This window comes from Panthera onca, chromosome B4 (genome assembly GCF_046562875.1).
Source record: "Panthera onca isolate mPanOnc1 chromosome B4, mPanOnc1 haplotype 2, whole genome shotgun sequence".
Taxonomy (NCBI): Eukaryota; Metazoa; Chordata; class Mammalia; order Carnivora; family Felidae; genus Panthera; species Panthera onca.
In genome coordinates this window covers 133,230,100-133,257,919 of record NC_138345.1, presented here as the reverse complement: position 1 = coordinate 133,257,919, position 27,820 = coordinate 133,230,100, and the positions used below count along the sequence as shown (strand labels likewise).

Genomic DNA, 27,820 nt, shown 5'->3' with positions numbered 1-27,820 from the left:
AAACAGGCTCCAGGCTCTGAGTGGTCAGCACAGAGCCCGACGCGGGGCTCGAACTCACGGACCGCGAGATCGTGACCTGAGCCGAAGTCGGCTCCTTAACCGACTGAGCCACCCAGGCGCCCCTGGATTATACACTTTGAATGGGTGAATTGAATGGTATGGTATGTGAATTATTTCTCAATAGAAAAAAATTGTATAAACAATATGCAAGATTCTCTAGAGTGACAGACAGCAAATCAGTTGTTGCCTGGGGCCAGAAACAGAGAAGTTAACTGCAAAGGGGCATAAGAGAACTTTATGGGATGAAAATGTGTATTTATTATTGTAGTAGTTATGCAGGTATATGCATTTGTCAAAATGCATTGAACTACATGCCTAAAATGGGTGAAGTATATTATATCTAAATTAAACTTCAATAAAATTGATTTTTAAAACTTATAAAATTATTTCTAATTGTAAGCTTAAAGTGATCTTTAGGTTAAAACTCTTGGGGCACCTGGGTGGCTGTCAGTTAAGCATCTGACTTCAGCTCAGGTCATGATCTCGCAGTTTGTGAGTTTGAACCCTGCATCGAGCTTGTGCTGACTGCACAGAGCCTGCTTGGGATTCCTCTCTTTCTCTGCCCTTCCCCCACTCCCTCTCTCTCTCTCAAAATAAATAAATAAACTTAAAAAATCCTTTTTCTTAAGGCTAACAACTGAACCAGAAATTAACACAAGGACTCTGACTTATATTGTTAATTTCTCTCTCCCTTTTCCATCTAGTCTGTTTACAAAGTGAACTTAGATTGATCAGTTCCAGTCAGACTATGCTCTTGTGCTTTTCAACTAACATGATTCTGTTGCTGTTCTTTTCAAAGGTAGGAGTGGGTGTAATTGTTCTAATTTTTGTTAAGTTTATGGAACATTCTATTTACTTGTATTGCTGTTGTCCTTTTTTGTTTTAAATCTATTTATTTTGAAAGAGAGAGAGAGAGAATGAATCCCAGGCAGCACCACACTTTCAATTTGGAGCCCAGTGTGGAGCTCGATCCCATGAACCATGAGATCATGATCTGAGCCAAAATCAAGAGTTGGATGTTTAACTGACTGAGCCACCCAGGCACCCTTGCTGTTTTCCTTTTATGTGCAGCAGAAAATGTACCATTGGGTATAACATCGGGTCTGTTGCCTTTCACCTCTACTGTAGAGTACCAGAGCTAATTTGGGCACCAGGAGGTTGGGGGTAAAATGACTCTTGAAGGAAGGAAGCAAAGGGAAAAAAGGTGGTGGCACTGTTAGGTGTTGCTACAAACAAACACAAACAAATACATGAATTTCTTTCCTACCTACACCATTTCTCTCTCCCAGCCCCTGATCTCTTGCTAGGAAATGTGCTATACTACACAAAACCTCTCAAGGGAATAGTTCTGGGAGATCATTTCTAAGTTAGAAAGATCAGCTTTGTAGGTGATTTCTGAATTTTCTCCCTGAGATTTCCTTCCTTTGCCCTCACTCAATTCTTTGACCTGACAATACTGAACACTGGGTAAGGTGTTTTCCCATTTAAAACTGTGCCCCAAAGGTGGATAAATCTTCTGTTATTTCCCTTAAGCATAACCAAGTTAGCTTTTTATATATATTTATATAATGAATTTATAAAATATTTATAAGATACAAAATTTATAAAAAATAAATTTATATAATATATGTTATATATATTAATTCCAGTATAATTAATATACAGTGTTACATTAGTTTCAGGTATACAATATAGCGATTGAACAATTCTCTACAGTACTAAGTGCTCATCACAAAAAGTATACTTTTCATCCCTTCGCCGACTTCACTCATACCCCCTCCGACCAGCCTCCCCTCTGGTAACCACCAGTCTGTACTCTGAATTTAGAGAGTCTGTTTTATTGTATCTTTTTTTTCTTTCTTTTTTAAGTATTTTTTTATTTTTGAGAGAGAGAGAGTGTGTGTGCGCGCGGGCGCGCTCGCACACACACACATGCGCGCCAGTGGGGGAGGGGCAGAGAGAGAGGGAAACAGAGGATCTGAAGCAGGTTCTGCGCTGACAGCAGAGAGCCCAACACAGGACTCAGACTTACGAACCGTGAGATCATGACCTAACTGAAGTCAGGCGTTTAACTGACATAGGCACCCCTGTTCATTTGTTTTGTTTCTTAAGTTCCACATATGAGTGAAATTACATCATATTTGTCTTTCACTGGCTGACTTATTTTACTTGGCCTTGTACCCTCTAGATCCATCCATGTTGTTGCAAATGGCAAGACTTCATTCTTTTTATGACTCAGTAGTATTCCGTGTGTGTGTGTACACACTTCGGTTGCTTCCCCAATTTGACTGTTTTAAAATAATGCTGCAATAAAAAGTGCATATATTGTTTTGAATTAGTGTTTTTGTATTCTCTGTGTAAATAATTAGTAGTGGGATTACTGGATCATATGGTGATTCTGTTTTTAATTTTTTGAGGAAACTCCATAGTGTTTTCCACAGTGGCTGCACCAGTTTGTATTACCACCACCAGTGCGTGGGGATTCCTTTTTCTCCATGACCTTGCCAGACTTGTTACCTCTTGTGTTTTGTTAGCCGTTCTGACAGGTGAGGTGATATCTCATTGTGGTTTTGATTTGCATTTCCCTGATGATGAGTGATGTTAGCATCTTTTCATGTGTCTATTGGCCATCTGTATGTCTTCTTTGGAGAAATGTCTGTTCATGTAGTCTGCCTATTTTTTAATTGGATTATTTGGTTTTGGGGTGTTTTTATAAATTTTTTAACTTTTTTTATGTTTGAGAGAGAGACACACAGAGTGTAAGTGGGGGATGTGCACAGGGAGAGGGAGACACAGAATCTGAAGCAGGCTCCAGGCTCTGAGCTGTCAGCACACAGCCCGATGCAGGGCTCGAACACACAAATGGTGAGATCGTGACCTGAGCCGAAGTTGGACACTTAACTGACTGAGCCACCCAGGCGCCCCAAGTATGATGTTTTTAAAATATATTATGGATACTAACTCCAACTGGATCTGTCATTTGCAAATATCTTCTCCCATTCAGCAGGCTGTCTTTTAGTTTTGTTAATTGTTTTATTTTCTGTGCAGAGGCTTTTTATTTTGATGTGGTTCCAATAGTTTATTTTTGCTTTTGTTTTCTTGCCTGAGGAGACATATCTAGAAAAATGTTGCTATGGCTGATGTCAGAGAAATTACTGCCTGTGCCCTCTTGTAGGATTTTTATGGTTTCAGGTCTCATATTTAGGTCTCTAATTCATTTTGAGTTTATTTTTATGTATGGTGTAAGAAAGTGGTCCAGTTTCGTTTTTTGCATGTAGCTGTCTAGTTTTCCCAACACTATTTGTGAAGAGACTATCTTTTCCCCATTGCGTATTCTTTCCCCCCTCCCCCCCCCCCCAGACCAAAATAGCGGCCCAGGATCCTTTATTTGCCACTCCCATTGCATATTCCTACCTCCTTTGTCAAAGATTAATTGACCATGTAACCGTGGATTTACTTCTGGGCTCTCTATTCTGTTCCATTGATCAATGTGCCAGTACGTTTTTGTGCCAGTACCATACTGTTTCAGTTACTACAGCTTTGTATTATATCTTGAAATCTGAGATTGTGATACCTCCAGTTTTATGTTTCTTTTTCAAGATGACTTTGGCTATTTGGGGTCTTCTGTGGTTCCATACATTCTTAGGGGTTATTTGTTCTAGTTTTGCAAAATATGTTGTTGGTACTTTGATGAGGATTGCATTAAATCTGTAGATTGCTTTGGGTAGTATGGACATTTTAATAGTATTCATTCTCCTAATCCATGAGCATGGAATATCTTTTCTGTTTGTGTCACCTTCAGTTTCTTTCATCAGTGTATTATAGTTTTCAGAGTATAGCTCTTTCACCTCCTTGGTTAAGTTTATTCCTAGGTATTCTATTATTTTTGGTGCAGTTGTAAATGAGATTTTCTTAATTTCTGTTACTTTATTATTAATGTATAGAAATGTGACAGTTTTCTGTACATTGATTTTATATCCTGTGACCTACTGAATTCATTTATCAATTCTAGTAGTTTTTTGGTGAAGTCTTTAGGGTTTTTCTATATAGTATCATGTCATCTGCAAATAATGAAAGTTTTGCTTCTTCCTTACCCAATCTGGATGCCTTTCCTTCCTTTCTTTCTCTTTCTTTCTTTCTTTCTTTCTTTCTTTCTTTCTTTCTTTCTTTCTTTTTCTTTCTTTCTGATTGCTGTGAGCAGCCTTACATTTTAAAAATAAACCATTAAAAACTAGTAGAGACCAAACAGGAAAATGCAAAGATAAACAAATCCCAAAACATAAGAGACATATTTCTAGAGTATGGAATTCTAAGTGGATTTTGTGAGAATTCCAACAAAAATATAAAAATATATTTAAAATAACATAATAGTAGCCAGCACTCAAATAGGATTTACCATGTGCCACAGTGTTCCAGGCCTCCTTACATATATTAGCTTTTTTTAAAATTTTAATTTAATTTTTTTTAATTTTAGAGAGGGAATGTGTGAATGGGGGAAAGGGGCAAAGGGACATAGAGAATTTCAAGCAGGCTCCATGCTCAGCGTGGAACCCAGCGTGGGGCTTGATCCCACGACCCTGGGATCATGACCTGAGCTGAAATCCAGAGTCGGACTGAGCCACCCGTGTGCCCCCATATATTAACTCTTAGTGTTTGCAACAACTATATGAGATGGATGTTCTTGCTATCCCATTTTACAGATGTTGAAATTAAAGGGCAAAGTGGATAAGGAATTCGGTCAATGCCACACACCAATTAAGTGGTAGAGCTTAGATTACACCTACGTGATAGCTTCAGAAACTGTGTTCTTTACCACTACGTTATTTTGCTTTCTAGATTGAGTTTCAAATCCTTTTATCCTCCAAATTTTTATAGCACCTCTTGTCTACCCAACTCATCTAGATTCCTTTGTCCTTTTCTTTCAGTACATTCCTTAACCTTTTTTGCCCCCTTCTCTTCCTGCCTTATTCCTCTCCCCAGAATACTATGACGTAACCATTAAAAACAACAACAACAAAAAACCTTTAATTTCTTCGTCTTTTGGAATACTTGTATTAAATTCTGTTGTCCTAGACATCCTTTCTGCATAGGGACGACCTTTTCTCTGCACATAACCTGATTTAGAAAGTTTCCATGTTTTTAACAGTCTTGTACCTGTTCATAAGGATTAGAAAGGATGCTATTTTGAATTACAGTGTAGTAAGATTTCTGACTCTACACCCATGGCCAGAACACTAGTGTCATATGTTTGAAACTAAGCAAAACCTCTTGAGTGTCTTGCCATAAATGTGCGTTAGAAATTTTTTCCGATGTAGCAAATAGTTTCTGTGGGTAAGAAGTAAATTTAAACCTGTATATCTTTAGAGTAGGAACATTTTCCATGTGAAGGTCCTTGCTGGCTCTCTTAAGAAAAAAGGTCCCTTGCCTCCCTCCCCCTTTTCTGTAGAGCTCTGTAGTACAGAGCTTTCAAGAATCTCAAAAACTTGAGTTTTGTATCTGTTAAGTCAGTCCATGAGATATTTGCAAATCCTGTAATCTTCCATTAGCTTTTATCCTAAAGATCCCCTTGCAGTTAGGCTTTTGGTCGACTGACTCAATGTTGCTAATTTATGTTTAATCCCAACTATGGTGTCAGTATGAATGTTTTTAGAAAAGTCTTGATAAATTTGAAGACAAAGTATATTTTTTATATACTCAGAATTTCTAGATATTACATGGAAGGTATTTCAGAATCTAGAAAAACTTATTGTCCCCACTTGCACAGGTATCATATTCTACTTTGCTAGTTAAGAGTCAGAGCTTGGGTCATATCTGGCCCTGCAGTCGGTATTGGTACTACTGGGATAGTAAGTATGTTTCCCATTCAGTGTGCATAGTTTTATCTGCCTACCTCTTTAACTTCAGCACCCCTCCCCCTTTTCGCTTCCTGGGTTTTATCCACCTCTCCTTCCTTCCCTCCCTGCTATTTCCCATCTGTTTATTGTCCTACTCATCCTCAAGTCTGAAAAAATGTCCTGTCCTCCCTTTTTCCCTCCTTTTCCTCTCTGATTATTTTCATTCTTTCTCACTCTCTCTTTCTTCATGTGCTTTGAGATTATATATTTATTTATGGGATTTTTTTGGTTCAATTTTCCCTCACTAGGTTATAAACTCTATGAAGGCATGTATCTGCCTATTACTGTTAATTTTGTTTTACTATTTTATTTCCAGCGTCTGTTTAGCTTGATACATAACAGGTGGTGAATAAATGTATGTTAATGAATGAATGACGTGAACATGAAATATTGGAGATACAGAGAAGAAGAAAGCCACTCCTGGCACATTCAGTATTCAGGTCCTCCAACCCTCCTGTTTCTTGTAGAGCAAGTACAAATCATCCTGCTAAGGATAACCCTCAAGTCTCTCTTTAAAATGTAGAGGGTCATGTTTTTTTGTACCACCTTTCCCTTTCCCTCATTCATTTTGAGAAAGGTTGTTCTCAATTTTTGTGAAACTGTCAAGATATATAAACTACGGAGTATTCATATCCCGTCTCTAGGTATACATCTGCTTAGGGTTGAGCCAAAAATTGGCTCCTGTTTCAAGTATGGAGCTAGCACATATTTGGGAGCACTGGGTGTTCCAGCTAATTAGTTAGAGATTTAAATGTTTTCTTTTTAATGTACTGGTATTGTCTCAGGCTTTGGGAGATCACGGTGGCATATTTAAGTCAAAGGACTTAACAATTTTCATTAAAAGAGCCAGTGTCCGTTTTGAAATGTAATAGCTCAGGCTCAAACCAAGAGTGTCAGCGTCTGAATGCTCATGCTCCCTGCCCACTGATCTCTTACCTCCTGCATCTCAGAGAACTTTTAAGGTGAAGATAGACAATTATTGTGAGATACGCGGTGTTCCTGAAAGCTCTTGGCTTAGTGTCTCAGTTTCAAAAATTGTTTTCATAAGGACGTCAGACAGCTTTAAACTTGGTACGCTGGTAGTGGGATTAAAGTACCACAAACAGACTTTATTTCTTGGAAAACTTCCTTTCTTCTCATTTCTTTCTTTTGTTACTTTAAGCTTTCTAAATTGTCTTTGTTCTCTGAAGGTGCTTAGAAATTTCTTTCCTTAGTAAAAGAGTTAAATAAGATTTAGAAAATTCGCTGTTTAATAAATTTCTTGTAAACTATTCATGATAAAGATGTGTCAGTTAAAGTTTACAAATTACTTTTAAGATGCAAATTGCTAAGTGGTGGTGTTATGGGTTTGAGTTTCTTGGCCTTTCAAGATGTCATCCTTTTAGCCCTGTAGCTAAATATCAAGAGGCTACATGTTTAACCATAAAACATTAGCCTCTGCCAACATTACATCAACTCCACAAAACCTCATTGGCTAATTATCCCCTGGGACTAGGACATGGATTTGGCAGCTTGTGAAAGCTGCTTTTTCCAATTTCTCCCTTCCTGGCTGTGACATATCCCAAAGGAATGAAGTTGAGAAATAATCATCTTCTTTTGAAAGCTCTCAGCCGCTCATTCCCACAGTGGTTCTCATGGTCAGGAATAGAAGATCCCTTCTTCCACTTGAGGACTCCTTATAGCTGATGATGTATTCTTTAAGTAGTGACCATGGTACCTTGCATGAGCTGTGGAAGGGTGATGGCAGGGAGCCTCATGTTCCTTGAGGTATGTTTCTGGGTGGTTGTCTACAAGGATCGTAGTACTTTTGTTAGGATCCTCTTATATTACCAAAATTAAGGAAGCTGGAAGTCTGGGATTGGGAACCATATGTGGTCATCATCTGTGTCATTTGATACATGGTATAAAGAATTAGTATAAGTGTTTAACGTCTCCTTATATGAACATCCGTAAAATAACTTTCTTGAGGGCAACCTTGAATAGTAAAAAGAACCATATGACCTTAAGCAATCCTCTTAGTGTCTTTTAGCCTCGCTAAAAAAAAAAAAAAAAAATTTTTTTTAAAGAGAAAGAACATGAGCAGGGGAGAGGGAGGGGGAGAGAGAGAGAGAAAGAGAGAGAGAATCTTAAGCAGGCTCTATGCTCAGCCCAATGCGGGGCTCGATCCCACAACTCTGGGATCTTGAGCTGAAATCAAGAGTTGGATGCTCAAGCAACTGAGCCACCCAGGTGCCCCTAGTCTCATTTTTTTATTGTTAAAGTAAAGATGTAGTGCCTGCCTTATCTTCCTTAGAAGGTGTCGTAAAGGATGGAATGACATAACACATGAACAATTTCACCAAGATCACCAACTGTTCTAGTCACCCTATGCAGTGGGCCCATTTTAGGCCTCCTCTTACCTGACCTTCTTTACTGTTTGACCCTATTTGATGCTCTTTCCTCATCCTATGCTCAGAGTTCTCTATGTAATCTTGGTTAACCTAAGCATAAAATACATTTTTGGGAAGAGTATTATATAGCGCACAGCCTTAAGGAGAGCTGGACAACAAAGGTCAGAAAATGAGCAGAAATTGAGTGAGGAGCACATAGAGAAGAACATGTCACATGACCAGTCTGCTGAGGACTGGCACTGCTCACTGGTCCTTCTGCGCTATTGCTGCTGGCCTGGTCTCCCACGAACACTTGATGCTCCTGGCACTGCCACCAGTAGACACTTGCCACAGTGCCATGAATAATTTCTGGCTGTGTTTTCGATCTTTGTGTCATTCCCCCAATCTTCAGAGTTCTAAATGGGAGGATCTGTTGGCTGACTTGGGTTATGTTTTGTGAGCTAGAGGCCAGGATGCTGAGAGGGACTGTCTGTTCCTCTTCTGCTTCTGTACTAGGTAGAGGGGCCTGTCTTCCCCTATCTTGGAATTTCCCCCAAATAGGGAAGGTATTCAGACCCAGGGCAGCTGAACTACAGATCCCATTCTCTCTAGCTTGCCTTCTGCCTCTCTGTACACTATTCAGTCTCTTTGCAGTCTTTTCTTCTTCGTGTCCCTTAATGTAGTTCCCAGGATTAGTCCTTGACCCCTTTTTCTCCTAAGTCTGCACATTCTCCCCAGCAATCTCATCCCAAGCTGTGGCCTCAACTACCACTATTCCAGATGTCTGCATTTGTACTTCTATCCCCAGCTTACTTCCTGGGCTCTGGGTTCATTTAATCCACTCATTCTTCCCACCTGGACATTTGGGTGACTCACATGAACTTCAGGCTTTTACATACTTAAAGATGATGTCACCATTCCCCACGACTACCCCTGCATCTCCTAACTTAGTACCAGTTGCCTAATCAGAAGATTAGGAGTCCTTCTCAATTCCTCTTTTCCTATATTCCTTGCATGTGTTTGGTCTCTGAGTTCTAAGATGGTGGTTCTGCTTTCACTGTTCCTATTTTGTCTCACTGCCTTCAGTCAGACTCTTATTTCTCACTGTGGTTTCATAGCCTTCTGATTGGTCTCCCTGCCTATAGCATGACTGTTCTCTAATCTGTCCTTCATACAGCCCCCAACATGCTTTTTCTAACAATCACTTCTAATCATTTTATTTTTCTCAGAATTCTTCCATTTTTTGTGGGGTAAAATTTTAAACTATTACATTTGTGTTTGGCCTTTGACTAATTATTCAGTCATCTCCTGTCACTTCCAACTTTAAAGTCTCCAGCAATGCTGAGCTGCTTTTAGTTTTCCAGAACATTCTGTGCTCTTTTAATTTTCTCTTCCTTTGCATATAATCTTCTCTGTGACTTGACCATTCATCTCTCTGTTTGCCAGCCTACCAACATCCACTTGTCTTTCAGGTCCCAGCAAGGGCTGCCTCTTCTGAGATGCATGTGGTCTCTGATTCCAGACAGGCTTGGGTGCTCCTTATCCTGTGGTCTCCCTGTACTTGGTACAAACCACCAGAGTGATTATTTTATTACATAATTATTCCTGGCAGGTCTCATCATTAGAAATAATCATTTAATAATTAATTCTGTACCCCCCCTCCCCCCCAGGCCAGTTCCTGGCGCACAGCAGGCACGTAACAGTTGTTATTTCAGAACTAAGTGAGTGAAGGCACTTTGAGAAGGAGAGCACTGTACAGATGTTCATAATATTCTCATTACTGGTATCTCCTTGTGAGGATTAGACCCTTTTAACTCTAAAGTTCTATTGTCTATAAAGCAGTTCTGGGGGGAGGAGTTCTGATTTTTTCATTCTTTTATCTATCTGCAGGTGGCCAAAGGTCCAAGAGCCCTGCTAACCCCTCAGATGAGCTTGCTTTCTCTATGATCAGGCTTATACTCTTTCCCCAAGAGGTTAAGTGTTCTTTCCTTTAGTTTTCCCCACCTGTTACCTAATACACATTTGAATCCTGAATAATGACTTGTTTCATGTATGACTCCCATTTCCTTACCCCACAACACCGATTCCATCACTGCTTCAGCTGCTCTAGTTATCAAAGATCATACAGTGATTGGAGACATACCCATTATTGATATTCCAGAGATTCTCTGGAGAGCCTAGAGGTTTATCTGCCAACCTGACTGGACTGCTGGTGCTGCAGTTGCCTTTTCTCCCACCCCAGTTCTGTGCCAGTTCTGTGCTCCTACTGGGGGCCTTTGCAGAGCAAACAGTATGTAGTTTAACTTATACTTATTTTTTTTAGGACTTGGCCGCTCTCTCTTGATTTACTGCACTGGGAAGAATAAGTTCTGATTTTTTTTTCTTGTTCCTCCCTCTGAGGGAGCCTGCGTCATTGAGAAATGTTTAACCTCATGGCCTTGACTGGGGCTGGAAACTTGCCTAAGGGAACTTGAAGCTGGCAGTGTTTTTACTCAGATTCCCCCTTATGGGGAGGGGGATTTCAGCAGGGCCTGCCAAAGGAGGAAGATGTTGGGAAATTTTTTAGTAGCAAAGCTGTTGTTATTAGGTTATTGAAAGTATTTGAAGAGTTTTCTGGAGATAAGCTCAGGCATTTTGAAATCCCTCTGGGAGAAAGCTGTAGCTTCTACCAGGTATAAACAAAAATTCAGGCTGAGAAACTTAGCTTTTCAGTTGTGGATACATTGTTACAAGAAAATTTCGACCACTTGGATGAGAAAGAGAAGCAAACCAGAAAGAATTTTAGGAGTTTAGAAACACTTAGGAAAAATAGCTGTAGGCTGAGGCAAATCTCTGTGGACTATGGGAAGAATTTGGCTTTTTATCAATTCTGGATCATCCTAAAAGTAGATCATCACAGGGGTTTTCTTTGGCAACTCTCTCTTTCAAAGTCTTATTGATGTTGCCACCGTATTCTGTTTACAAAAGCATTTTGTTGAGACAAACAAGGTATTTGCCTAGTAAGAGTTAGAATAGTTGATCTTTTGTGTCCAATGATCTCCCTATTAGGAGAAGGTGTGAACCAGCAAATGTTTAGAATATGACTACCTCTGCTTATTTTTATCTTTGTGTCACAGATGAGGAAAAGTTATACAGCCATTTGCCAGTATGGAATGATGAGCTGAGCAGGCTCTGGGCCCTGACAGGAGAAGAATTGTATAGTGAGACCATTTGCAGTGGCTCTGCCACTTCCTGGAAAATTGGAAACCACTACACAGTGCTAACAGGAACTATACAGGCGTTCCTGGCCACTCTGAACAATAGCTAGACTCAGCCAGCAGATTGTCTTTCTCTGCAGTGGCTCTGCCGTTAGCATGGATGACTGAGGCTTCATAATACGTGTGGCTAATGTGAGACTTCTCCTTTAATCAGCAAGTGTTTATTAATTATTGACTATATACTTAACACTCCGATAGGTACCCTGGGGAGTTCCTAAGAAGTAGAAGGAGAGATTCTGAAACTCAGGAAATTTATATTCTTGTTGGAGGTACAGGGGTTACAGAGGATTATAAGATCCTAAAAGAGATAAGTGAGGTCAGGAAAACTTCACAGTGGAGGTAAGTTGAGAGCTGAGCCTTAGAGAAAAAGTGCCATGTGGGAAGGCAAGAGGAGTCAGAGGAGGGGAGGGTTAGTCAGATAGTATTCAGATAGGAAGAACATTCTAAGGCAGGATCTGGAAACTAGACTAGATGTGGTATGTGAAGAAGGGTAAAGTTTTCACCTGATTATAATAGGAGATACAGGGTAGTTGCAAGAGAAGATTGGGTTGAATAGGTAATGAGCTGGATTATTGAGGACTCTGAATGTTAAATCGGAGAGTTTGTCCTTTACCAGATAGTGGGGAGTCATTTTAAGCTCCCGAGTAATTATTTATCAACCTATTTCTTACAATAATTATTTCTTAAATTGGATTTTTATTGCGATAATTGTAGATTTATAGGCAGTTTTAAGAAATAATCCAGAGTAATCCTTTATACACAGCATTTTAAATGCACAGTTTGTGAAAGTCACTTCCAAGGTCTCAACAATGTATAAGATAACCTACTTTTCACAAGCATATGGAAAAATGATACCTGTATGCACCCTTTTTAATAGATATATAAAAAAATATGAAGCATAAAACATGTGCCATAAGGGCATTGTTTCTCTAACAGTGAATAAATTTTGGAGGGGGATTAGGAAAGGCTACATGGTGCTACTGCCTTGTGAAATTATTCACTCAGCCCCTCATGTGTCCCAGGGCCTGGGCCATGTGCTGGGGGTATAGTGGTACACAAGATAGACATGGTCTGTGCCCTTGTGCAACCTGAAACTTAGTGGTGAAAACAGATAAGTAACTATAATAAAATCGAATGGAGGTTATAATGGGAAATTCAGAATGCCAGGGGAGAACAGGGCAGGGTGATCCAAACAATGCCAGCGAACATCACAGAAAGGCCTCGCGAAGGAAGGAGTGTTTAAGCTGTGAGCCGAAGGCTGTTCCAGTAGAGTGTGATGTGGAGGCCTGGAGGTGTGAAGTGAGGTAGTGCACTCACAGAACTGAGGGGCTCTGGTTGCAGTTGGTATAGAGAACATAGTGTAATGGACGTGAGCGAAGACTCCAGAGCTTGGCCACTTGAGCCTGCGTCCTGGCCTTACCACTTACTAGTTGTCCTTGGACACTTACCTCTCTATGCCTCAGTTTCTGCATCTGAAAACAGACATAACAGTAATTCCTACTTCAGTTTAGGAGTAAATGATTTAGGACATATAATGCCCTTAGATTAGTGCCTGGCACGCAGCAAATGCTCAGTACACGTTAGCTGTTACTGCTGCTTCCGTGACTGAAACAATTGGAGAAGATGAATGGTGAGAACATAACTTTGAGATTCAGGGGAGCCTTAAGAGCCATGTTAGGAGTTTGGACTTTATCGTAAGAGCAACGGGAGGTCATCAAAGGGTTTGGAGTAGAGGCGTGACCTTAGATTTACCATTGAGAGAGATGATTGTGGTTTTAGTGTAGAAGATTGAAGAAGGCTAAGAAAGGTGGTGGGGAGACCAGATAAGAGGCAGTTGCAGAAGTCCAGATGAGAGGTGGCAGTCGTGAGGAAATGGTTAGTTTGGAAGGACATATGTTCATCCATTCATTGAACAGCTAGTTACTGAATGCACTGGGCACCGGGTGGACTTCTCAGCTTCGGGTTGTGAGGGAAGCCAGTGAAAACAAGCACATGTGTAACGTATTATTAGGAATGATAAGTGCTGTTAGGAAAAATAAAGCAGGAGGGGCGCCTGGCTGGTTCAGTTGGTGGAGTGTGCGATTTTTGATCTCAGGGTTGTAGGTTTGAGCCCCATGTTGGGTGTAGAGACTACTTAAAAATAAAATCTTTTTTTTTTTTTAAAGAAAAAGTAAAAGAAAGCAGGGAAGAGAGATGGATGATGAGAGTCTGTAGGTAATTTAGAAAGGATGGTCAGGGAAGACCTTTCTGAGAAAGAGACATTTGAGCAGAGACCTGAAGGAAGTGGAAGGAGTGAGCCATGCTCTTGTTTTTGTATGTGTGTGTGGGGTGTGGGGGAAGACTTGTGCAGACACAGCTGTGATCACGCTTAGCATATTCAAGGACTAGTAAGGACGGTGGGGGAGTGAATATGAGTGAGGAACATAAGTCCCACAGGACAGAGATCCTATTTGCCTAGAATTGCTTTGAGCAGTACCTGGCATGTAGTGGATGCTAAGTGAATACTTAGATATTAAGTAGATGGTCAGATAGATAGACGGAATTCAGAATGAATGAACAAATAAATAATTCATTCTTCCAAACAAGCCTGGAATCTTGGAGGAGGAAAGAAAGTTATGGGTAAGCTTCCTAACTATTGTCTGTCTTTCTTATTTTTTCTTTAAAAAAAAAATTTTTTTTTAACGTTTATTTATTTTTGAGACAGAGAGAGACAGAGCATGAACGGGGGAGGGGCAGAGAGAGAGGGAGACACAGAATCGGAAGCAGGCTCCAGGCTCTGAGCCATCAGCCCAGAGCCCGACATGGAGCTCGAACTCACGGACTGAGAGATCGTGACCTGAGTTGAAGTCGGACGCCTAACCGACTGAGCCACCCAGGCGCCCCTGTCTGTCTTTCTTATGAAAGGATAAGAGAATAGCCTCTGGAGAAGAGAATAGACTCTGGAGCTACACTGTTAGGTTCAAACTCTGGCTATGCCATCTGCCAGATCTGTGACCTTAGGCAAGTTACTTATCTTCTCGATGCCTCAGTTTCTTCATCTGAAAAATGGAAACAACAGTAGTGCTCACCTCATGGGATCTCTGGAGGGTTTCTCAGCCTGAGTGCTATCGACATTTGGGGTCATGTTGTGGGGGGCTCTCCTGTGCGTTGTAGGGTATTTAGCAAAATACCTGCCTGCTGCCTACTAGATACCAGTAGCCACCTTCCAGTTGTGACGCAGAAATGTCTCCAGATATTGCCATATGTTTCCTTGGGGCAAAATTGCCCTGGGTTAAGAACCACTAGGTTTTGTCAGGATTAAGGGAGTTGAAATGTGTAAAGCACATACAACAGTACCTGGCACGTGTACTATTGTTAAGATTAGCATAGTGGCTTCTAGGGAAAAGTGTTTCTCCTAGCAGAAGCTGAGGACAATTTAGTCTCCCATTTTGATTAAGTAAATAATAGAAACTTAAAAATAAAGCATAGTTCCTGATGGAGTATGAAAAAATGCTTTTGTTTGTTCCCGGTAAAATTTATTTCTGCACGCTGCCACTTTCTGTGGATGGAATGCCTTCTGATGTATCTCAACCAGAAGTTTCTTTAAAGCGGAGAAACACTAGTAATAGTTTTTTGTACAGTAACTGGGATTTGGGGACTCATTTCTGTAATGTAAGAGTGTGATTTCTACAATTAGAGTATGCTTCTCTGGGTGCAGGTAGGTTTCAACAGGTGCTAGTGGAGACCAACATCTATCCTAGTCAGAACTCACCAACCATAGTAAGCATGATCAGTATTCTTGTATTTGGCCATTAAGGAATTGAAATAATAGTGTACTCAACAGTGTTTCATGGTTATATTTTATAAAGTAAATTTTTGTTGTGTATCCTCTGTGCTCGCTGGGAGCTAGTGCAGTGGGTTAGGTGTTTGCTAATAGTGCTTCCTGGTGTGGGTCTTAAGTCTGCTTAAGCTGTGAAGGTGGTGCTGAATGGGGGAGGGTCATTAATTTTAGAGACATGGTATAGAAAAAGATCAGCTGACAAATGTAGCAATCAAAATGAGATCATTGGATAAATTCTTTAAAGTCATAATTCATCACTGTCCATTTAGGGGATTATTATTATTTTAAAAATTTACGTAAATCTTCATACCTAAATCTACATGTAAACATAATTTTACATAAATGCATAAATCTGAAAATGTATATTGTTTTTTCTTTTTACTTTTTTTTTTTTTTAATGTTTATTTGTTTTTGAGAGAGAGAGTGCAAGCAGGGGAGGAGCAAAGCGAGAGGGAGACACAGAATCCGAAGCAGGCTCCAGGCTCTGAGCTGTTAGCACAGAGCCAGATGCAGGGCTTGAACCCATGGGCTGGGTGATCATGACCGGAGCCGAAGTCAGACGCTTAACCAGCTGTTGCCACCCAGGCATCCCTTTTTCTTTCTTTCTTTCTTTCTTTCTTTCTTTCTTTCTTTCTTTCTTCCTTTCTTTCTTTCTTTCTTTCTTTCTTTCTCTCTTTCTCTCTTTCTCTCTTTCTTTATTTCTTTCTTCCTCTCTTCCTCCCTCCCTCCCTCCCTTCCTTTCTTTCTAAGTTTATTTATTGAGAGAGAGAGAGAATGCATGTGTGTGCGTGTGCGGGGGAGGGGCAGAAAGAATCCCAAGCAGTGACTCTATCTCCTAAACCGTGAGTTCATGACCTGAGCTGAAATCAAGAGTCAGACGCATAACCGACTGAGCCACGCAGGTGCCCCATCCTTATTTTTTAAGAACAGACTTTTTTGCTTAGTATTCCCTCCCCTTCTTTTTCATCATTACCCTCACACTGGGGAGTCTTTACCCCCAAACCATGTAAACAACCCAGTGTATAACCTTCCATATTTTTCTCTGCACAGACATATTCCTATACAGATCCTTGTGCACATGCAGTGTTTTTTTTTTCTTTTTTGCTATTAACTTGCCTTTAAATGAAATCACATGCTTTTTTTTTTTTTTTTTTACCTTTTGTAATTCTCACTCAACAATACTTAATAGAATCCCACATCATCTAATTCTTTTTAATGACCATATATTAGCTATGGATTTTATATTCACTTTACTTCTTTCCTTTTTTGCCATTAGGAAAAATGCTGCAATAAACATTCTTTTTATATATGTTTTAAGAATGTAGTTCTGTGGTGCATATTCTTAGGCATGGAACTGATTAGTTAGGGAGAATATGTATTTTCAAGTTCAATAGATGGCATAGCCAGATTGCTTTTTAAAAGACTGTAACACTTCACATTTCCACCAGCCATGTTCGAGACCACCATTTCCCCCATCTCTCAGCTAGACATAGGTATTATAAATTCTTTGGTCTAATGGTAGGAAGTGGTAGCTCACTGTCAACTTTAAACTAAATCAGAACTTTAGTTAGTATTCTTAACAAGTTTGCTGAATAAGCCATATGAAAGCCTAGCCTCTCTGGACACTGTAGCCACATCTTGAAATGCTGGAGAGACATGGATTGTAAGGGATCAGGGACAAATACAGCAGTTTGTTAACAGTGAAAAGCTGGCATTCAGATTTTAAGGCATCTATTAATCTGAAAATGTTGCATAAAACTGAGTTTTGCTGAGAAATATGTCTTTGCAGCTGTGCAAAATCTTTTTCCTGAGATCCTTGGTAAATTACCATGTAGTAGAGATCACTTTTCTGGAGAAGTTTATCACAGTGGTAAAGCAGATCACATTCAAGAAGGGATTTTATTTTATGTACCAAGTTTAACCAGAGAATTGATGCTGTAATGCGTGCTTTAATGTAACACAATTTATATTATGAATAATTTTTCTTAACCTTATAATTTTAACAGTAATGATAGCTGCCCTGTATTGACTGTATTCCTTGTAGTAGATACTTTAAACAGTTGTCTCATTTAACTCTTAACAGCAGTCCTTCAAGTGAAGTAAAATTTTACTCTTGAGAGAAACTGGAACCTAGTCATAAGTGCTGGAGGAAGGGGTTGCACCTTTGACTTCAGAGCACCTGACTGTTAATGCCATTCAGTCTCTTGATTAGATGTAGTATGAACGAGCTTGGATAAGACTCCTGGATAATTTTTAAGTTTTGTTTAACATAAATACGGACCACCACAGTCTAGCCATCATCAGTACCAGGGACTAATTTGAGTAAGATCTTTTTCCAAATCCCTTTCCCTGGGATCTGACGATGATAGTAAATAATAGTACTAAGTGTTCGATAATTGTTTATGCGTTCGTTGAAAAATAGTGGACTGGAAGCTGTGTGTATTTGATAATGTTTGTTGAGTATCCATTGGGTAGAGCCCTATTTTCTTTTTTGGCAAAATTTTGTGGCAAAATAAAAAAAAAGACATTAATCCTTTTCTTCAAAGAGCTTAGCATTTAGTTGGAGATAGATGTAGTCATGCTACAAAATCAGAGAAAATTATATGCTGAAAGTATAGCAGGTGGAGTGAGTAGAGTTTTTTGAGGTTAATTAGGGAAAGTTTCTTGGAAAAGGTAAGTTTTGAGCCAGGGCTTTAAGATGATGGATGTGAACAGGTGGCAGATCTGTTTCTTAAAAGATAGTAGACTCAGAGAGTCAGTTCCGAGTTGTAGTGTTTCATAATTTTAAAAAGAGTGGAGTGTCCCTTATTATTATGCATCTTGAGATTCTGAACTGAAGATTCTGTTTGACCACATTCTTTCTAAGCGTTTACTTATTTAAGTGACTGCTTTGCTCTGCTTCCCCTTGTCATTTTGATTGCTTAAATTTGTGGGGATGAAGTTTAAATATAAGGTCTGGATTCAGAAAATAATTTTTGGCTCTCTATTGTTTTTTGATTTTTCATAAAAATATAAGAGTTAAAGATAATTTTTATTCTTCCTCACCATTCACCTAGTTTTATTAATCAGGGAAGTTGCTGTTTCCTGATAGTAAGGTGATGTATTGGTATGTTCAGAGCCATGGCCTGAATACAGACCAGATGTAGCATTTGTCTTGAGATTATCTGAGAATTTTAGACCTCAGAAATTTGAGAAATCTAAGTGAGTTTTTTTCTTTTTAATTTTTTTTTTTAATGTTTATTATTGAGAGACAGAGAGAGACAGAGCATGAGCATGGGAGGGCCAGAGAGAGGGAGAGACAGAATCTGATGCAGGTTCCAGGCTCTGAGCTGTAAGCACAGAGCCTGATGCGGGGCTCGAACCCATGAACCGTGAGATCATGACCTGAGCCAAAGTCGGACACTTAACCGGCTAAGCCACCCAGGCACCCCTAAGTGAATTTTTAAAAATTACGAAGCAAGTGGTAGTCATGTTTTAACTTTTAAAATTAATTTTCGTTTATAAAACAATATATATGTTTTCTTAAAATAATGAACTTTTATGAAGAAGGCTCATTATCCCCAGTCCAACTTTGAGTTCTTAACTTCACAGTTTACATTTAAAACTATGAAATTATTTTCATCACAGTTTCGCTGAATCTTTTTTTTTTTTAAGTTTATTTATTTTGAGAGAGAGAGCGTGAACAGGGGAGGGAGAGAGGGAGAGGGAGAGAGAGAATCCCTTGCAGGATTCCTTGCTGTCACCACAGAGCCTGACGCAGGGCTCCATCCCATGAACCGTGAGATCATGACCTGAGCCAAAATCAGGAGTCGGCCGCTTAACCAACTGCCGTCAAGTGCCCCTAAATTTCACTGAATCTTTGTAGTGGGCCTGTGTGGCCTTATATAGTTTATTTTTTAAAGGTATCCTGGGAAGTGTTGATGCCTTCTTTGTAATACAGTCTTGATAAAAAAAATTTTTTGTTCAATAGTATCAGTCTCAAGATGTGTGATGAAGGACAGCACTCTTTAAAATTATGAAGCATTTCAAGGTGCCTGGATGGCTCGGTTGGTTAAGCATCCGACTTCAGTTCAGGTCATGATCCCCACATGAGTCTCTCTTCTGTCAGTGCAGAGTCTGCCTCAAATCCTCTGTCCCTCTCTCTCCCTGCCCCTCCTCCGCTCTCTCCATCTCTCTCAAAAATAAAAATAAACATTTAAAAAACTAAATAAATAAAATAAGATTATGAAGCCTTCCAAAGGAACTGACTCTGTGAGTATAGTACCTTTTAGGGATCTCAATAAACTCACTATCTATTTTATTTAAAAAAATTTTTTTGATGTTTATTTATTTTTGAGAGAGGGAGAGAGTGTGCACAAGCAGGGGAGGAGGGAGACATAGAATCCAAAGCAGGCTCCAGGCTCCGAGCTGTCAGCACAGAGCCCAACACGGGGCTCGAACCCACGAACTGGGAGATCATGACCTGAGCTGAAGTCGAACGCTTAACCGACAGAGCCACCCAGGCTCCCCAATAAACTCACTATCTTAAAGGGCCGAAAGTTTTTTCAGATTCCCAGATTGCAAACACTGTGTGGTTAAGTGACGCTCCTATTTGTACTATTCTCAGACTGGAGCTTCTGTGTATTATGTCAACTAGAAGATTGATGTGTGTGAAGCAAAATGTGTAACCCTGGTGAGTGAGTGACTGCCGGGCAGCCTGGTTTCTAGGGAAAACGTCAGGAGAGGCAGAGAAGTTAGCATGCAGTAAGGACTCCTGCAGAGGAGATGAGTGAGGGATGACGGACCTGGGCTAGAAGGGTTGCAGCAGCTTTCAGCTTTGAAAGGCGTGAAGAATCAAAGACCACAAAGAAATGAGAAAGAACCAACAGGAGTGTAGTTTGACCCAGTCTTGATAGTTTTCCCCCCAAACTGTGCACTTCGAATTTTGTTCATTCTAAGTTCACTATGTCAAGAGCTTGTTTGTCTGGCGACACCTGGATCATTGAAACAGAGCGAATGGTAGTATGTTCTGGGCCTATCACAAGCAGTTATGGCAGAGCACTGATGGACGGATTTCTAGCATAATTAGCTCAGCTCTCCTGCACCTGAGAGGAAGAACCTGTCTTTGTGGTTTCTTTAAGCTCTTCTTGCCAGTACATAGTACATCCTGGAGACCTGTAAGAGTGGAGCATAGCCGGGTGCTTAGGTGGTCCAGAAGCTGGGTGCCTGGGTGGTTCTGTCGCTTGGGCATTTGTCTGACTCTTGATTTCAGCTCAGGTTGTGATCTCATGGTTCTGGCTCTGCGCTGACGGTGCAGAGTCTGCTTAGGATTCTCTCTCTGCCTCTCTCTCTCTCTTTCAAAATAAGTAAATTAATTAATTAATTAATTACAAAGTTACCCAAAAAAGCTTCACTAGCTGCCACCTTCCATTGTGGCCTAATGACAGGAGGGAGAGTGGAGGGGAGCATCAGGAAGATGTCCTGTGTAGGATTAGGTAGGCAGAAAGATCCTGGGGTTCCCTGATAGCTTGAGAATTCTCTACAGAGACTAATCTTTATAAAGGAGATTGTAAGCCAGTAATAAGACAAAAGGATGTAAAAGTATGGTGTTCTTTACGTATAAGCATAGACTTACATATTAAAAAAACGTATACTTGAATGAAAGGTTGTATTTGAGGGGCGCCTAGGTGGCTCAGTCGGTTAAGCATCTGACTTTGGCTCAGGTCATGATCTCACGGTTTGTGGGTTCCAGCCCTGCGATGGGCTCTGTGCTGACAGCTCAGAGCCTGGCGTCTGCTTCAGATTCTGTGTCTCCTTCTCTCTCTTCACCTCCCCTGCTCGTTCTCTGTCTCTCTGTCTCTCAAAAATTTTTTAAAAAAACAAGAAAAGGGGCTCCTGGGTGGCTCAGTCAGTTAAGCGGCTGACTTCGGCTCAGGTCATGATCTCGCGGTCCGTGAGTTCGAGCCCCGCGTCGGGCTCTGTGCTGACAGCTCAGAGCCTGGAGCCTGTTTCGGATTCTGTGTCTCCCCCTCTCTCTGACCCTCCCCCGTTCATGCTCTGTCTCTCTCTGTCTCAAAAATAAATAAACGTTAAAAAAAATTTAAAAAAAAAAACAAGAAAAAAAGAAAAGTTGTACTTGAAAATCTTGTCGGTTCTCCTCTGCTTCTTAAATTCTTCTGTTTGGACTGAAGTATCACTGCTTGGTTTTATTGCAAAAGAAACTGTATGGCGGGTGGCAGGGGGGGAGCAGTTTAAATAGAATCATTTTGGCCCTTAAGCTCTAGTGTCATAGAGAAGACATTTTCTTAATGTGTGGTATGTTCTGCTTTTAAAATCTTTAATTGACCACTAGAGCGTTTGAAGTCATTTGTAAGAGATAAACATTTTAAAAAGATGGTTGAAAAAAAAAATTAAAAAGATGGTTGAAGCATATTTGAGTATGTGATTATAGGGAAGCAGCAGTTCCCCCCCACCCTTGAGAGACATTAATTGCTGTTCGTCTTTTTTCCTGGAAGACATGATTACTAAAAGGTGCAGCCAGTGAGAAAACTCTCCTTCCATCTTGGTTTTTCTGTTTCAGAAAGTCTGCTTGCAGTAAACCACTGGTCTGCAGTGTGTTGTGACTCCTCTGCTCCACTTTTGTGCTCAGACTGCTTATCGGTTCTCTGCGTTGTCTTGGTTCGTTAGATGACTCAGTGTCAGAGTCAGAATGAGGAATCCCAGAAGAGATTGTGACTGGCTCCCTATTTTGGGTGATGGTTTTTATTTAATTTACTAGGTCATGTAATATAGGCAGATATTAACAGTTTGACAAATCCTTCAGGAATGTTAGTTCCAAGCATGACATCTTTATGAGAAAACAGTTGTAATTCACTAAAATGTAAATTTAGTAATGTTAAATAGATCTTTATACCTTACTCCCCCTGTTTTATATCCTGTGAGTGTATTTGTCTATATAGTGGGAGGTCTTGAGCTGTCCTAAGCTGGAAAATTAAAACTAATAAAAGGAACCATTTCTTGAACGTTTTCCGGATAGCTGACATACTCAGTATTGCTTGTTTCATAAAATTTATCTTAAACCAAATGTATTTGGTTACGTTATCCCCATTTTCAGGTAAGGTGAGAGCTCCGTGAGGTTGTGTGACTTATCCAAAGCCAAACTGGTGACCGGTGGTAAGAGCAAAAATTTATACAAAGATCTGTCTGGTTCCAAGTCACAGTTCCCAGCCACTGTGTCCCATTGCCTCTGTGGCTTCTGAGAGGTGGAAGATCCCAATAAGTCTTGGGCAGAAGAAAAAGTGAATCTGATTCTTTTGCTTGCTTTGGTTGTTCCTTTGTTTACTGTCTGTGTCTCCCTTTTTCCCCAGCACCTAGCATATGCATAACACACACAATAACTATTTGCTGACTAAACGATGATGTATGATTAGCCACGTAGTATATGGAAGTGAACTGACATTTTTGTTTGTAAAGTTTTTCTCAGTATATGCTGTATTTATAAGTATAATAAAGTACGCCTTAGACTAACATTTACCGGATTTATTTGTGGCATATATAATTTGAGTAAGAATAAAACATTTATAGGGGAGCCTGGGTAGCTCAGTGGGTTGAGTGTCCTACTCTTTTTTTTTTTTTTAATTTTTTTTTAACGTTTTTATTTATTTTTGAGACAGAGAGAGACAGAGCATGAACGGGGGAGGGGCAGAGAGAGAGGGAGACACAGAATCGGAAGCAGGCTCCAGGCTCTGAGCCATCAACCCAGAGCCCGACGCGGGGCTCGAACTCGCGGACCGCGAGATCGTGACCTGAGCCGAAGTCGGACGCTTAACCGACTGAGCCACCTAGGCGCCCCATTGAGCGTCCTACTCTTGATTTCAGCTCAGGTCATGATCCCAGGGGTGTGTGATCGAGCCCCATGTTGGGCTAAGCGTGGAGCCTACTTAACATTTCTCTCTCTCTCTCTCTCTCTCTCTCTCTCTCTCTCTCCCTCCCTCCCTCCCTCCTTCCCTTTCTCCCTCTCTCTCCCCCCCTCCCCCCCACCCCCTGCCTTCCTCCCCAGCTTGTGCATTGTACATTCTCTCTCTTAAAAGAGAGAGAGAATAAAACATTTCCAGTCCCATATGATTTCTGGAGATTATCAACAGTCTGACTGCCCATTTCCTTCTTCCTAACCAACCTCCCTACTGCTGGTGTTGGCCCTCTTTCTTTCCATACTGTGTCAAAATGCCCTTTCTCTATTTCCTTTTCTGTCCATCCTCTATTCCCCAAGAAATTGTTATTTTCACACCTTTTGCTTTTGTACATGCCTCTCCCTTTGGTTGCACTTTCTTTCCCCATCTTTAGTTTGACTTTTTTTTTTTTAATGTTTTTTTTATTTACTTTTGAGAGAGAGCACGAGCAGAGGAGGGACTGAAAGAGAGGCAGACAGAAGATCTGAAGTGGGCTCTGTGCTGAGAGCAGTGAGCCCATTGCTGGGTTCAGACTCACAAACTGTGAGATGGTGACCTGAGCTGAAGTTGGACGCTCAACTGACTGAGCCATCCAGGGCCCCTATCTTTGAAAAAAAAATTTTTTAATGTTTAAATATTTTTGAGAGGCAGGGGAAGACAGAGGATCTGAATTAGGCCCTGTGCTGACAGCAGGGGGCCTGATGCGGGGCTCAAACCTATGAACCAGAGAGAGACCATGACTTGACCGAAGTCAGACACTCAACCGACTGAGCCACACAGGCCTCCTGACTTTTTTTTTTTTTTTTTTAAATCATTCAGGTCTCAGGTCAGGTCTTCTCTAACTCCTCCAAATTCAGCTAGGTCTTCTTTTTGAGTTCCCATCAGAGCACTTATTATGCTGACGGATTGTATAATTGGGTACGAGTCTGTGTCTGTTTATGAGCCTGTATTATAAATTCCATGAAGGCAGGGACTTAGGCATTTCATCTGTCTGTATCACAGTGCCTGGCACATGGTAGGCAGGCAGTAAATATGGAAAGAAAAATGAAACAAAATAGAGGGTGTAACTTTCCTAGTCCCACCATAAATCTTAGAGAACCACTCCTTTTTAGAGATGAAGGTGACACCCTGAGGTTATGCAGCTAAGTAATTAACACAGCTGAAAAACAGAACTCCTGAGTCCCAGCCTAGTGTTCTTTCTATCACTTTAAGAAAATGTTTTTTTGAGAAAAAAAAAAAAAAGATTTTTTTGCTTATTATAAAGGTGTTTGTTTAATGTAGAATATTTGGAAGATACAGATACACAGAAGGGAGAAAAAGGAAAAATACAATCAGCCTATTCCCACCACCCAGATAGCAACCATCCTTCCAGCCTCTTCTGTGCACAGTGATATGTTTATGTTTGCACTATATCATGGAGTGATGACGACAGCTTGCATTGACTCAATGCTTGCAGGATAGGCACTGTTCTAAGTGCTTTACATGTGTTCAACTCATTTATTATAGCAACGCTACGACGTAAATACTATTGTCTCCACTTTTCAGATGAGGAAATGGAGGCACAGACGTGATAAGTATCTCAAGGTCACTCAGCTATGAAGTGTTAGAGCCAAGATTTAAACCCTGGCTATCTAGCTTTAGAGCCTATAATTCATTCCGTTCCATTCTGCCTCTATGGGTGGTGTTTTGTAATCTGCTTTCTTTTAAAAATTGAGATCAGTTGATAGACAGTCATCATTCTTCTGGGTACAGTTCAGTGAGTTTTGATAAAAAGCAAAACCACCACCATAATCGAGATACATGGAGTATTTCCATCAAGAAGTTCCATTGTGCCTCTTTGTAAACCATCTCCTTCCCCATTCTCCATGCCTGGCAACCACAGATTTTATTTTTTGCCCTCATAGTTTTGTTTTTTCCTGAATTTCATATAAACGCAGTCATTCCATATTGGTGGTATTTGTATTGTGACATTGGCCCAATTATAATCTTCACATGGTCTTGTTGGGGGAAAAGGCGTTGCTTAAATGAAGGATTTCTGATATTTTTTTTCATCTTTCTTTTTCTTTCCTTTCCGTATTACAAATATTTATTGAACCTCTTACAATGCAGGGGGGTGAATGAGGATGAGCAACTGTGGCCTCAAAGCCCCCTGGTTTGCCCTGTGAGTAGGGGCCGTGGCAGATGATGGTGACACAGTTGATTCTTGTACTTTATCTGCTTTCCTACTGGAACACATTGCTCCGCATAGAGGTTTTTGCTTCCATGCCTCTACAGTTTATGCCTTGCTAAGCTTTCAGGTGCCGTGGAACTTTGTGGGGAGAAGGCTCTGGTGGCACACCGCTGTCAGCCTTACTGACCACCTTGGGTGAACATGCCAGTGAGTGTCATGATGGCAGCTGTTTCCATGGTTACCTGGGTAGTTTTCTCAATTTAGTCTGTTGGTGTAGCTGCCCTGATTTTCTACCCTGTGACTTGAATGATGCAACTGTGGCATTTAAGTAGTAAAATCAAATGGTAAGGTAAGTTGAGGTTGATAAGATAGGGTATGAATCTCAAAATTTTGGTGGGCTGCTACTGTTGTTGCAGTATGCTGTCTCTGACACTAGCTGGCATCTTAAATTTTGTTTTCAAGTTTATTTTTGAGACAGAAAGAGGGAGACACAGAATCTGAAACAGGCTCCAGGCTCTGAGCTGTCAGCACACAGCCTGATGTGGGGCTCGAACTCTATAAACGGTGAGATCATGACCTGGGCTGAAGTCGGACGCTTAACCGACTGAGCCACCCAGATGCCCCGACACTAGCTAGCATCTGAAGAACCTTTCTTTTCTTTCTAAACAGAAAAGTCAAATATGTACTGAGCTCTATCATTCTTTTACAGACTTTATCAGCAAAATACCTGCAAATTGCTAAGCAGTGTCTGTTCACTCATTTATCCATTCATTGAGCACATTCGCCAATTAACCATTATGTTTATGGTACCCTTCTTGATGCTGTGATATGGCTTATTTCAAAGTAAATTCTTCCTGAGTTTTTCCCTTGGTACTGACCGCCTTTCCTCCCAATTTGCTATCTTTCATCTGTAAACATTTTAAAAACAAATGTCAAGTGAAATAAAATAGTGCAGTGTTATAGGTCCTTGTTCCACTTTGGTGCAGACTTTGCACAAGAAGGGAGAGAGGCACAGGAGAGAAGAGGAAACCTGGTCATGTGATACTGCTTGTCTGGCAGAAGCCTTTTGCTTCTGAGCAGAGAAACCAGCTGTTTACTATTTTGGGTGAATGAGGTTGGTTGGTTGCTACGAGCATTTTCTCTAAGGGAACCCTCTTCTCTTCCAGCTCTACACATTGAAATCATCCCAGTCCTGCTTTTTGGCATTTGGGTAGAGGAGGGAGGTGTCTATGTCGTGGCCCAGTGCTGACAGGAAGAAATGTTTTCCAGGAGACTTACTGATTCTGACCTTCTGCTGTCACCGCTTTTAACGCCCCACTCCCTAAGTAAACGGGATCTAGCTGTTCTTACAACCCTTAGCACTGCAGAAATGAAGTACCCACCTTTAACCTAAAGAGCAATGCTAATCAGATTTTCCGCAAATAATAAATGGCCTCTTTAAGGAGTGAGGTAAGGAAGACAGGGTTATTGCAACACTGGCCTTTGGAGCCTCACATCTCCCCCAGCATGCTGGAGGAGAAGACCAAGATTCATCAACCCACCTGCAGGATTCTGCCACTCTCATGGATTGTCCTGGAGCCGGGAAAGGACAGCTACTCAGCAGTGTGCCTGGCCCCTTATCACAGTTTGCGGGAAGGTTGGCATATTTATCCTGTTGGGATTTGCATGCTTTTGTTTCCTCCTCAGTTTACTGCAGTCTTTTTGTCTCCTCCCTAATTCTCGGTAGCCATCCAAACTTTGACTTTGGGTGGTTTGCTCTCCCACGGTTTTTTATTAGAGTTTGTTGAGCCCTCAACGGGATGACAACTGAGCATGGTATCGTAGGGTGTGTGTACTTCATGACCTGATGGGACAGTGTTCAGGGTGTTTTTCTTGATCCTTTCCTTCTACCCATGCACAGTTCATATACCAGACCTAGATTATGGAAGAAGGAAGAAAAAGCTTTTCTTTATAAGGTGAGATTCTTCCCCTTTATATGGGTTAGATGCAGTGTTTTATCAATAAAATATAGTCTGGCCATAGGTACTATACAAATAAATAGGGAGCTAGTGATGATGACTTCTCTGTTAAATACTGAAAGTGGATATATAACCTCTAAGATGTCACAACACTAAGATATTCTAATTTAAAATAAAATAATTTTTGGAAGCCTTTTGACTTATACTGCATGTTAGTTTGGGTTAGTGTGGACAGTTTGGGCTGGCCTTAAGAAGTCTTTTTAGACTTACATTAGAATTCCATCCACATGTATGAAAGATAGCACAGTAGGTTAACACCCATAATGGATTTTTCTTTTGTGAACATCCCTCTTTTGTATTCTGA

The 27,820-nt window shown here is 40.6% G+C and overlaps 1 protein-coding gene across 2 annotated transcripts in view; it reads left to right on the top strand.

Annotated features, from left to right (window-relative positions):
- Positions 1-27,820, top strand: part of MRTFA (myocardin related transcription factor A) — a 101,815-nt gene that overhangs the window by 12,968 nt on the left and 61,027 nt on the right. The window contains exon 1 of one of the 2 annotated variants that reach the window (XM_060659495.3): positions 26,990-27,134. The exons of the other annotated variant lie outside the window; for it this stretch is intronic. Within the exon in view, the coding sequence (XP_060515478.2) occupies positions 27,005-27,134 (130 nt within the window). The 5' untranslated portion in view covers positions 26,990-27,004. Of the gene's footprint in view, positions 1-26,989; positions 27,135-27,820 lie in introns of those variants that run through there. 2 annotated transcript variants of the gene reach the window in all.